The sequence below is a fragment of the Nymphalis io genome, chromosome 6 (assembly GCF_905147045.1).
Source record: "Nymphalis io chromosome 6, ilAglIoxx1.1, whole genome shotgun sequence".
Taxonomy (NCBI): Eukaryota; Metazoa; Arthropoda; class Insecta; order Lepidoptera; family Nymphalidae; genus Nymphalis; species Nymphalis io.
In genome coordinates this window covers 11,208,122-11,222,342 of record NC_065893.1, presented here as the reverse complement: position 1 = coordinate 11,222,342, position 14,221 = coordinate 11,208,122, and the positions used below count along the sequence as shown (strand labels likewise).

The 14,221-nt window shown below is 31.9% G+C and overlaps 1 protein-coding gene across 1 annotated transcript in view; it reads left to right on the top strand.

Moving 5' to 3' along the window:
- LOC126768977 (lachesin-like) overlaps nucleotides 1-14,221 on the top strand; it is a 70,259-nt gene that overhangs the window by 44,245 nt on the left and 11,793 nt on the right. Inside the window, exons 2-4 of the mRNA XM_050487491.1 lie at nucleotides 593-690; nucleotides 2,615-2,819; nucleotides 5,971-6,129. Coding sequence (XP_050343448.1) covers nucleotides 593-690; nucleotides 2,615-2,819; nucleotides 5,971-6,129 — 462 coding nt within the window. The remainder of the gene's footprint in view (nucleotides 1-592; nucleotides 691-2,614; nucleotides 2,820-5,970; nucleotides 6,130-14,221) is intronic.

Sequence of the window (14,221 nt, the reverse complement as noted above, 5' to 3'; positions counted from 1 at the left end):
TCAAAAATGTAGACCGCTTGGAAAAATGCAGTAAAATATATTATCACAATACAAACAGATATGTCACTTGTTTCTTTTCTCCGTTCGAATTCAGATCGGATTAATCTAATATAATCTGAAATTTATCTCGAAAATTGATTATAATACCAGAATGGCTTACGGACCACCGTAGGCTATTGTCATCCGCACTCCTAACTCAAGCTTTACGCCTAAGTAGAGGGATAAATACGAATATTAGTGATTCCTTAAAAAACGGGCATTACTATTATTAAAAAAAAATGACTAAGAATTATAATGATATGCTTAGATTTAGTTTTCGTTTTATTTTTAAAGACCAAAATCCGCAGATTCGCCAGCGTGATATTTTGTGACGATAATCCTTTAAAAAATTGTCATTTCTACCGTGCATATTTGAATTATATACTATACAAAATATTTAAATTACGAGGTACATCTTTTATATTACACTATTTTTTATATTTATGAATTCATCATGGTATACCTAGGAGGACAATTATAGTTGAACCTTTATTATATCTCTTTAAACTGTATTATCTTTTTAAGGTTGTAAAGCGGTTTTTTTTTGTTACAGATTTGCCACGATTTGTGGGTCCAGGATCAAATGTGACGGTGGCGGTAGGCAGAGACGCGGCTCTTACTTGTACAGTTGACAATTTACAAACATTTAAGGTAACTTTCCATAGTGCGCATATAAAGTAGCAACCACTAAATAATCTACTGAGCCGGGCTGGGCTGCTTACCTCTTGAGAAAATGTTTGGAGCTAATTTTACATACATGCAGGTTCCCAATATGAATTTCTTCATAGCCAGGCACGAGATGAATTATAAACAAATAAAACAACCGCAACCTTCGATTAAGACTCATGTGTTCTAACCACTAGGCCATTAAGATGCTTAAAGTGTTTGTAGCATGTAATTTAAGACTGTGTAAATTGTTTTTCACATAAAGCTACGCTGTCAAAAATAACTGTTTTATAAACAGACGTGCATATATACATAGATTTATGTAACAGTACTTGCCTTTCACGCCGAAGGTTGTGGGTTCGATCCCCACCCAGGGCAGACATTTGTGTGCATGAACATATCTGTTTGTCCTGAGTGTGTGTGTAATTATCTATATAAGTATGTATTTACAAAAGAAAAGTAGTACATGTAGTATATCAGTTGTCTGGTTTCCATAGCACAAGCTCTGCTTAGTTAGGGATCAAATAGCCGTGTGTGAATAATATCACAGGATATTATTATTGTTATGTCCTGGACAATTGAAATAAAAATATCTTATTAATAAAATTCGAGAAACATGTTATACGAAATTTAGTAATTCAATACCGTATTAATTTTGATTATTATTTAAGAAGTTATTAGATACATTATGCCTTTTAATGCATATTTATTACGTGGGTCTGTCTCGGAATAAAGTACTGGATTTATAAAATGATATTTGAATATGAAGGAAAATGTATGTAAGCAAATAGTTGACAATATTTTGAGTCATGAGCATATGTCAATCCACAGCGGATCTGCAGTGCTATTCTGTAAGATCGAATTCTTATTTCAATGTTAGTGTTGAGAATCGACGTTAGATGCTACGCTATTTTGTTGCGTGTGTATTTTAAACATTTAAAAAAAGTATAGTAAAGGCTGCAAATGTCCCATTGCTCTGGCTAATTCTTCCTTTTCGAAGAGGTTTTTGGAGTTTACTCCACAACGGTGCCCCATTGCGGGTTGGTTGTTACACGTGGTAGATTTTCATCCATCACATGCAGGTTTCTTACCGCCAAGCACGCGATGAATTATCAAAACAAATTAAGCACGATAAAATTCAGTGGTGCTTGTTCCGGTTTAAACTCGGAATCATCAGTTTAGATTATCGCCTTCTAATTACGGGACCATCACGGCTCTCATGGCTTTAATGTTATCATTTTATTATAACAATGTCACATATAACTTCAAATATTTTTTTATCATACCGGGACGTGTGTGAAGTAAACATTTGCATTAAGCGTTATCAAATGAAATCAAAATATAATAAATTCAATTGGCCTCTTTCATTTCACAAGATTAAATTAAAATTAAAAATATCAAAGCTGGTTATTTTCATTTATTATGAAAATAAACATGTTGTTTATGATATCTTAATTATTTAAAAAGAAAATTTATGAGTACAGACGAGTGAAAAAAACAATATAAATTGACAATGGTAGGAAATATATTATATGATATTTTAACTCTACTTTTAATTAATATATAACAGGTATAACTCATTAATTCGCAAAAAAATATAAGTATACAATAAAAGGAAGATTATTGTGCCGACTAAAAAGTAGTGACTCGGCGTATATCATTGAATAGTTATAAGCCTTATAATTCAACAAGGCCTCATACATATTTATTTCAATAGAAAATATCAAGTCATTATACCGATGTTCTCAAATATGTATTACTGTAATTTCAAAGAAAGATTTGAATAATTATAATTAGAGATCAATTCTTTAACTTGGAAATTATTATCATCCGTCAAAGTTATTCCAGATATATAATGAATATATTATATAATGTAAGATCTTGTTAAGAAAAAGTATTTTTCGTGTAGGTTGCGTGGCTACGCGTAGACACGCAAACTATCCTCACAATAGCGGGACACGTGATCACGAAAAATCACCGAATCAGCGTACAACATGGAGACGGAGCATGGACGCTTGGGTTACGTGATGTGAGCGCGACAGACGGCGGGAGATACATGTGCCAAGTGAACACGGAGCCAATGATGAGTCAGACTCATCTATTGCAAGTTGTTGGTGAGTATAAATAATATATTTATTTAATATTGTAACAAATTATAATAATTAAAGATATGTATATATATGTTTAAGATTAATAAACTCCGGCTGTTTAATTACTATTATTCATCATTTCACGGAAAAGGTTCTTGTATCATCCATATTGTTTTAACTCGCCTCTATGTAACACTACAACACATTAACTTCTTTACCAATCAACCCGTGGCCAATTGATCGCCAACCGGTCCCTACGTACTGCAACACAACGTCTGTCGGATTTACTCATAAAACGATAAATAAATTAAACTATTTCACACTCAATCTCACAGGCATATATGTATATCATATTCATCGACTTAAGCCATTTAAAGCAATGATGATTCTTCGCATTGATTAAGGAAGATCGCAACCAACAGACTGATATTATAAATGTGAAAGTACTTTTGTCTGCTTGCTAATTCATCATGACTAAATCAGAGAAATTATAATTACATAATATAACGCTTAAGTAGTCTTGAATCAAAATAAGGACATAGGCATATTGAGAACTGAATTCGTAGGATAATTATTTTTTTTCATTTTTTTTCCATCGTATGACTAGAAACATACAGTGTAGGAACAAATTTTATTCTAAAAATGGTAGCATACATCAATATTTAGAAGAAATAACAATTCCAGCAACTTCGATTCTCAACTTATGATGCCGATGATAAACATTCTGAGAACTATTCCCTCGGAAGATATTACGAAGGACCGGGAAACGGGACGTCTGAAACAAACTTAGGGAAACTCTTTCGAACTACTCGTAGCTTACTTTATCAGGACCAAATGTCTTTTACGCTTCTTGACTGAGAAAACGTGAGTTCTACGTGATTGTTCAAATTTTAGAACTCGGTACAAATTTGATGGTTTTTTTTTTCCATATTCAGAAATACTTCATCACTTTCACTCAACAAATAGTAATCCAATTTTCAGTTCACAATTTGATATATCAACTTAAATATAACTTATAGTTGTTCAAACTATTTTCTACCTTAATATAAACGAGAGGGTGTAAAAATCACCTAAAACGAGGGTTTTTAAGACCTTAACTATTTTTAAATGAGACTTAAGACCACAAAGGCTAATATTTAGTTGTTTATATTCATAATGCTGTGTCATTTTTGCATGTCATGGTGGTAACTAATAATAAGTATGGCAACTTTTACCCTTAGACCTATTAGTTTTTAAACTTTTTATTTGTAATTTTAACTGTATGTCATGTTGGTGATCCTAAATAAATAAATAAATAATATTATGTGAATGATATACTATTTAAAAGGCATCTTTTTAACAATTATTTACGTTAATAATAACAGTAAAGCGGACGGGTTAACTTGTGTTAAGTAATTGATGGATGAAGAATCATTGACATCCCCGCTGTTAGATATTGACTACTTTTTATTTTAATTATATTTTCAATCAAAATACATATTATTCAAATGGTCTTTTAAAGCAATTTTTTGTCATCATTCTACTAGATTTAATTTAATGTAAAGCAACAACCGATAGGAAATAAAAATGAAGGATTTTTACTTCCGCTTGCCAGATGGCTTTTGTGCTTTCTATCACAAGGATATATCAAAGAAAATAAATAATAAAAATATGCATAAATAGAATCAGAAGTCGAACAAATAGAATCAGAAGCCAGACAGACGCTGCTGCGGTTGTTTAGTCGACAAATGGAAGAATATACTATACTATACGATATGATCATTGGAATATTAATTATAATGCAGTCGCATATTTTATGACGTCACTTTGAAAAATGAAATTAAAAATAATCAATAAATTGTAATATAGAAAAGCGAATAGAAAAAATGTTAAATATAAGCAAAACCGAAAAAATTAAAAAGAAACAGAAATCGAAAAGTGATAAGGAAGTATACAAAATATACATAAGGAACTACTTTTCCTACTAAATCTCAAAAAGAGAAATATTTAAAAATTTATTTAACTGTGAAAATTAAGTTAATCTCATAAGATTATTTGGAAAAGAAAAATAGCATAAGACTAGAATTGCATTTTTAATGTCTTTAGAGAAAATGTATTTTAAACGTACATATGTCTAAACAAGTAAAAATAAGGCTGTGCATAGAAGCTAAGTAGTAAAAGAGAAAATTATCGTAATGTGTTGTGAAATGAAATTAACCACAATCTTATGTGAAAGCGTTTTCTGTGCAACGCCATGCTTTAGAAATATCAAAGAACACTGATAGCATTATGTGATTTCTTCCAAGCCACCAATATATTTACACATTAAATTGTCGCGATGGATGTTATTAATTTCATATATTAGATTCGATTCCGAATCAGCTCATGACCATATCTGGTGCAAACCTTTCAAAGTAATATAAAAAATAGGTAAAGGTTGTAATTAACATCCGAATACAATATTTAAAATGGGTAATCTATGTATGTATATGGGTCTAATTCTATGCTATTTCTGCTACAATCGTGAAGCGATTTTCTCAATATAATATTTAATACCATTAAAGCACTATATAATATACATATATTTATAAAATTCAAATCCTTTCTTTGATTTCTCCAATCCCGTAACTGTTATTAGAAAAGAAAATCAATTTTTGGTAGTATATATGTAACGTAAGAGTCATTATCGACATTCCAATCAAATTGCAGCTTTGTAAAAGTTATAGCTCGAAAATGCAAATATATAACGCCCTCGTATATTCTACTTGAAGATTTATTCGAAAAAGGAACAGATTTGTCAAATTTAAAGTCCCAGATCAAATAGTTCAGAAGATTTCTTAATATCAATATCAGCACCAGGGAATATCTCTTATAAATCAGTTACATAGTTAACTTAGAAATTAAATTTAAACACAACAAATTAAAATTAAGTTATAAGCAACTCCGAAACTGCAATTTGGTAATATTATTTACAATAATAGAGTATTTTCACTTTCTATTTATAATCTCGATAAACGTTACTGCTCGGCCCTTTATATTGTAACGTGATGTTATAATATAGTCATCTTCATAAATAAATGGGCAATCAAATGCGAAAAGATTTTCACAAGAATTAAATGTAGTTGAACTTTATAATATTACTATAGATGTATTATTGACATTTCCGAAAAATTTAAATATCATTACTTTGTTACAGTTCCCCCAGATATAGATGATGAGGCGAGTAGCGGTGAAGTGCTAGTGAAAGAAGGGGAAAGTGCGTCCTTGCGATGTGTCGCTTCAGGCGTCCCGCCACCCAATGTGATGTGGAGGAGAGAAGATTCGAGGCATTTTAAGATTGACAATCAAACGCTTGGTAAGTTAAGAACTCTATTTGTTTTTTTTTTTTGTATTCTGACGCATTTTTTATATTTGTAAACGTGAGCGAATAAGAAATCAATTTTGTAGAAATGCTGTTTTTATTAGGTCCTTACGTATGAAATTAACGTTTTGTCGTACTGACCAGTTTGATCTGAAATATCTCCTCTTTGGTTAAGAATTCCAAATTCAAATTTATAAATTCATTTAGCTGGTACATTTGAATTTTAAAAACAGTCATTTATTTGTTTTTTGGTAATTATTTTTTATTTGGCGTCTCTTATTGCCGCACAATGGAAAACATGAAATATCGGTATATTTACGAGTACGAGTTCTACCATGGAACCAGTGCTGCAGAAACAGCTCGAAGGATTAACGATGTGTATGGCGCTGGTGTCGCAAAAAACAGCACCGTACGTTTTTGGTTTCAACGTTTTCGTTTTGGAAATTTCGACCTTCAGAACCAACCCCGTGGACGGTCGAAAAGCAAAGTGGAAAACGAAGAATTAAAGGCTATTGTGGAAGCGGATCCATCACAAAGCACTTCAGAGATAACTGCAGGCTTCGGGGTAAGTGATAAAACTTTATTAATCCATTTGAAGCAAATCGGGAAAGTAAAAAAACTTGAACGATGGGTACCTCATGAATTGAGTGTAGCAGAAACTTGCAAACACGCGTCGACTGCTGTATTACTTTGCTCAACCAACACAATAATTAAGGGATTTTAAATCAAATCACTACTTGTGATGAAAAGTAGATACTGTACGATAATCTGAAGCGCTCGTCGCAATGGATGAACCCTGGAGACTCAGCCAAATCCTGACTCAGAAAAAGTTACTTGTGAGTTTTTGGTGGACTAGCGCCGGTGTCGTTCACTACAGCTTTCTAAAATCTGGTCAAACGATTACGACAGATATCTATTGACAGCAACTGCAAACCGTGAAGGAAGAACTAGCTGATAAACAACCGAGATTGGTCAATCGCCACTGCTGCGTCACGACAACGCAAGACCACACACTGCACAACAAACAACCGCTAAGTTAGATGAGCTACAATTGGAATGTCTGCGACATCCACCGTACTCCCCGGACCTTGCTCCAACAGATTACCATTTTTTCCGGAATTTGGATAACTTCTTTTTAACCAGGAAAAAAATTGAACTCCTATGCGGCAGTCCAAACCGCCTTTAAAGAGTTTATTGATTCTCGCCCCCATGGTTTTTTTAGTGAAGGGATCAATGAACTACCTATAAGATAGCAAAAGTACATAGATAACAACGGTGCATACTTTGATTAATTAAATATATTTTTCAAAAAAAAAAAGACTTTATATTCCTCACGTACAAAACGCCAATTTCATATGTAAGGACCTGTTATTATTAGTTCCTAAAACAGATTAGGAAATAATGCTTATGTAACTTTAATGTATATAACTACAATTTTATTTTTTTTAAGCGGAAAAACAACACCATTGCATACATAAATATCCCACCAATACTGGGATTTTAGACGAAGTGGCTTTATATTATTGTTTATATAATATAAAGGTAGACGCAATGGAGTAACACTATTTTAAAGCTGTATTAAGGAGTTACTCAATGTTCAGATGAAAATTGTTAGCCTTTATAAAATATGAATATGTATGATGTAACATTTCTATGATTGAAAATACTTATAAAATATCGAGTGTATGTTGTAAATAATATATACAAAAAATCCATTTAGTTGAAAAGAAAATCTTTAGTACATCCACTGAAGAGGATTGAAAGGTAATCCGGCAAGCGCTCCATTACAATTCAGCATTAAGATTATCGCGAGATACGTATTCACAAAAAAAACTGCTTGTTTTGATACCTTTTCCTTTTTTGGAATATATAATGTAAAATTGGTTTTTATTAATATCAAAATCAGACAGACTGATTTGTAATCTAAAAGCTCATTGGTGGTATATTACGTCATCGGCTATTAACAACTATGAACTGAAATATGAAATTAATATTTGCTTAATTCAAGTTTAATTAATATTGGAAATAACTTTTAAAACATTTTTTGTATAAAGTCTGCATCAAATAAACCTTTTCGGAATTAGCAAAAATTTGCAATCAGTCTTAATGAAAATGATTATTTATTCAAAACTTTCAGTTATAAATACTAGTAATGAACAATCCTCGCAATGTCTTTTAACGCTTAGTATGAAATTAATTATAAACAAAACAAGTTATGATGATTATACATAGATACAAAAGTATATAAAAATACAGAGGTGACATCGCGAATTTGAATCCGTAATTAGTTCACGTGTTGTAACCACTGGGCTATATTACTTCAATTGATTCGTAAATGACTCACAGCTCTTGAAATATCAGGTATGATATAGAACGCAATACGGTTTGTGTAAGCTATGATGGACTCAACATAAATTAAATGATTATAAAATATAGTGTTATTTCATCAGATTCAAATCTGTGGTAGTTATTTAAAATCTACCTTCCTTAAGCTCCCTTACGCAAGCACGTCTTGACATACTTTGTTTGTTGTCTCACTAACGAGATATTTGTTGTTACAGAAAATAAAAAAGACACTACTACAAACCAAAACTTGAATCTGTCATGTCCTAATAAAAAATATCCATTAGAGTCAGTTTCGAGCGCTAGATAAATTCATAGTAAAAACACTACACGAAATTTAGTTGTTTTAATGAAACATATTCCACAATGTGGTCCAAAAGTAGATACCTATTATGTATAGTTTTATCCATAAACTTTAGTTTGAAATGCTAGTTATCTGTTGTTTGCAATAGAATCATCTTTTGTACATGGAAAACAGTCTCTATTTACTTAAAATAAGGTAGTTATTTGTGTGGCTATTTAATGTGATGATAAATATAATGTGATACTCTATAAAAACATTCGCATTGTATAGGTAGAAACGGAACAAGCAGCGGTTAGTGTAGCTAAACAAAGGAAACTTTGCCGCCTGCGGCTGCAAATTGAATGTAAACTAGACTAATTTGCATTCCAGCTCAAATATACTTTACGGATTGTCACTTTCAGAAGTTTTCTACATTTGCAATATATAAAATATTGAACTTTAGTTTCTATGAGTGTGTGGCGATTTTTCTTTGTAGTTTTATTTTCTTAGTCTTTATTATTGACCATTGAAATGTGTATATTCGGAATATAAATTTTTTTAGATGAATTTTCAGATATATTACAAATCAAGTGAAATTTAACAATTTGTGCTTAAGGTGATTTTAAGTTATATTAAACAAATTATAAAAAGAAAAACAGTTCAATTGTATATCCATGTCCTAATTCAAACCAAATAATAACTAAAGGACACAACCCGATTAACTAACCCAATTAACTAAAGGACAGTAACAGCATGTTAATGTTCCACTGCTGGGCTAGGGCCTGAAGGCTTGGAGCTTATTCCACCATGCTGCTTCAATGCGGAATTGGTAGAATTAGACACATGCAGATTTCCTCACGGTGTTTTTCCTTCACTGTCAAGCACGAGATGAATCATAAACACAAATTAAGCACATGAAAATTCAGTGGCGCTTGCCCGGGTTTAAACCCACGATCTCTATCACTAGGCCATCTCGGCTTTTTATTTTCATTCGTAATAAAATAAAAAAGCTAAATTAAATCAAACAATTTTTTTTAGATTCTAATATTACTGACAATAATCAATTTATCGATTTTTTTTTGACGAGCCGGTTGGCGTGGTTGGTAGATACTTGCCTTTCACGTCGAAGATTGTGGGTTCGATTCCCAACCAAGACAGACATTTGTGTGCATGAGCATGTTTGTTTGTTCTGAGCTGGGTGTAATTCTCTATATAAGTATGTAATTACAAAAGAAAAGTAGTATATGTAATTTATCAGTTGTCTGGTTTCCATAGCACAAGCTTTGTACAAGCTTAATTTGGGATCAGATGGCCGTGTGTGAAAAATGTCCCAGGATATAATAATAATTATTATATTTTATTGCAATTGAAAATTTAAATGTCACTTTGTGTTTTGAAATTGCATCTTTTTGCATTTATGGATCTTTTTAACTAAAAACAGCTACTATTTTTTGAATTTAAACACCCAAATAGTTCATAGTCACGTCCAGTAGCGCTTCATTAGTGTATTATCTTCACCGTCTCTTGAACCAAAGTTGTTACGATGCCACAAAAACTACCCACATTTGTATAATATTTATTTTGCAATGTTTGTGATAGATATTTTCGATTTCAGTTAAACGTTTTAAGATTATAATTTATTCTTTTGTACTCTCGCATATAATGTAAGTGCTAATTTTAATTATAGTTTTAAATTCTCATGTAAGTAAATTTAATCCTTATGAGGATAATAAAGAATCTTAAACCAGAAATTCTTCAAAAACCATCTCAATAAATGCACTTTTTAACGGTAAATATTTTTCAAATTGGTATTTTTAGATTTTGGGATTAGCAGGTTCAAACGAAGAAACACAACTTTATAAAATAATATAGATGTACGATGATATGTCAATTTTCATATTATAAAAAAAAACATAAATAAATAGATTAGTGTAGCGGAACAGCTAATAACCTGGAGGAGTGAATGTGCATGCCAGTAGAAAAATATCTTCATTTACATATTAAAAAAAGGGTATGGTCTATTAGATACCTATTGAAACAAGGTAATGTTTAACGATTTATGAATTAGAACAATAAATACAAGTTTAAATAAATCGTCCCTTTTTTTAATAAGCTGACTAAAATCATAACAACAACCTGTTCAAAACATATTATAATATTCTATTTGTTACTAGTAAGGTAATTAAATCCACATTATATTTATGTTAACTTCAAGCCATGTTACTTTGTATACAAATTAACAGCTGTTTTAATAAAAACTTTCTATTAAAATTATAGATAATATATATAGATAATATATAAGCAAAATTATTGTTTTAATCATATTACTAAGTTAACAGTACACCCGATGCTGCGAAAGCCATTTCAACAATTATAATTTTCTCAATCGCTGCCAAAGTTTTAACAATAAACTTCGAATAAGTTCCCGTTAAACAGTTTACCCTCAATCAAGATACATTTTAAACTTAATCTAAAACAATTCGAAGTGCGATCAGAATCCCAACCGATTTTTCGATCACTTGCAGTTGATATATTTACCAATAAAATATATTCTTTTTATAGATTCATAGTGCCCAAGGTTGGTGGCGCATTGGCGAGTTAAGAAATGGTTATTATTTCTTACATCGCCAATGTCTATGATAAGCCGAGATGGTCTAGTGGTAAGAACGCGTGAATCTTAACCGATGATCGCGGGTTCAAACCCGGGCAAGCACCACTGAATTTTCATGTGCTTAATTTGTGTTTATAATTCATCTCGTGCTTAACGGTGAAGGAAAACATCGTGAGGAAACCTGCATGTGTCTAATTTCATTGAAATTCTGCCACATGTGTATTCTACCAACCCGCATTGGAGCAGCGTGGTGGAATTAGCTCCAAACCTTCTCCTCAAAAGGGAGAGAAGGCCTTAGCCCAGCAGTGGGACATTAACAGGCTGTTACTGTTGTACTGTACAATGTCTATGGGTTGTGCTGACCACTTACTATCATGTGTCACATTTGCTCGTCCACCTGCCTATTAAAAAAATGAAACATGAAACTTTCCATGAATTTGTTAATTCAGGTCTTCATGGAAAATGTGACGCAAGCCTATTCGAATATATGATTAGGAATAATTTTAAGCTTGTTTTAAATACTAATGACATAACGTCCAAGATGACAAATATTAAAATGACACAATGATAGATTATGACGTGTGTATATGTGTGTGTATTTTACACGTGTTTTTCGAAATAGTGAAGCAATTCAACAGTCATAAAGACAATGTAATATTTAAAATTATTGTACGCTGTGGAATAAGACCGGTAATTTGATATCAATTTAAAAATATATATGTTTTTTATTTCTTTGCATGGCGTATTAGTCAAATTAGACGACTTTGTTGAAAAAAATATGAGATCATGATATAGCTTACGATACACAATACTGTAAGGCGAAGCTAACGAAACCTCATTATGCATAGATGAACATTCCCACAGACGTAGACTTAAATCTTTTTTTTTGCTCAACCGAAGTCTCTTTAAAAAATAATGTTTGGAACATAAGTACTCATGAAGATTTTTGTTTACAAAATTGTAACTGCTTTATCCTCACGTATTTAATAACAATCTTGCCTTAAGATCGCTTCTCCTTTTTTTTAAATATAGCAAATTTATTTGAGACCTTGAGCACTTTGGCACAATTAAACTTAATATTAACGAGTGAAAACAATTTTATTATAAAGTTTAGTAAAAATAATTACCATGAAAAGACAAATTCATGGTAAAAGTGTGGAAAAGGACTTAACACCTGCCCTTACTCCCTCTTCCACTTGGAAAACGCGGAAATTAGTTAGATTATAATCGTATTTTATCAGTCATTCATCTGCAAGTGAATTGCAATGTAATTAGCAACTAAAAAATAATAAAAAGAGGAATCGAATTATTAAAGCATATATTTACTTATATTTTATCCATTTGGTTAACATTTGAGTGACATTAAAACGGTGCCAGCCCATCATTGAGGAAAACGTCTCTCCGGTAATCGTTACAGATACATTAGAGTTTTTCTACATTTTTTTTTTTGCGTTTCTACTTTCCCCTTGAGTTATTGCTCTTAAGAAAGTTGTTTTTGATGAAGTGTATCTATTTTCTGAAAGAAATGGAATTTCTTATACACTTGACTTTCATAAAATATCAACATGATACGATATTATTCAATTTAGTAAATGCTTATGTAATCTGTTATTTATTATTTATGAATAAGCCGAAATATTTGATCTCACATTATTTTCCAGTTTTAATGTAATATGAAACATATTCTAACGTTTTATGATAAAATCCGAAATTTGACGAGCCGGTTGGCGTGGTTGGTGCATGCTTGCCTTTCACGCCGAAGGTTGTTGGTTCGATTCCCCGGGGCCCAGGACAGATATTTGTGTGCATGAACATGTCTGTTTATCCTGAGTCTGGGTGTATTTATTTATATAAGTATGTATTTACAAACGAAAAATAGTATATGTAGTATTCTGGTGCTAGGGCTTTGTGAAAACTTTGTCTGGGTAGGTACCACCCACTCATCAGATATTCTACCGCAAAACCGCAGTACTTGATATTGTTGTGTTCCGGTTTGAAGGGTGAGTGAGCCAGTGTAATTACAGGCACAAGGGACATAAAATCATAGTTCCTAAGGTTGGTGGCGTATTGGCTGTCAGCGATGGTTGACATTTCTTACAATGCCAATGTCTAAGGGCGTTGGTGACCACATACCATCAGGTGGCCCATTTGCTCGTCGGCTTTCCTATTCTATAAAAAAATATATCAGTTCTCTGGTTTCCATAGTACAAGCTCTGTACAAGCTTAATTTTGGATCAGATGGCCGTGTGTAAAAAATGTCCCAGGATATTTTTATTATTGTTATTATTTCTATTTAACTTTTAAAGTTTCTCTTCTTTCGAAGGGTTTAAACCTAAAACGCGGGCTGCAGCCAAGCGTTAAGGAGTGTTGCTTAAATTAAAAACGTTGATGATAAAGTGGATGATGATATAAACTTTCGGGTGATACGGCAGATGTTAAGGATTAAGGCTTTTTGAATTATATGGAGGACATATGTTGGCATTTGTAAGGTGTTCAGACTTTGTGTCAAGGATTTTGGCACGATACCTGTGGATGATAGTACTATTGGAACTATGTGTACTATTTGTGCTTTCCATTGCGTTTTAATTTCTATGGCGAGATCTTGATATTTATTTAACTTTTCAGATAATGTGGTTTGTATGTTATGTGAATTAGGAACGGCTATATCGATAAGATAAACGATTCTATTGATTTTATCATGAACGGTAATATCCGGTCTATTATAACAGATAGTTTTGTCAGTTATTATTGTTCTATCCCAGTAGATTTTGTGGTTTCTGTTGTCTAAAGCACTTTCCGGTTTATATTTGTAATATGGATTCATTTCTGTTATAATATTATATTTGTAT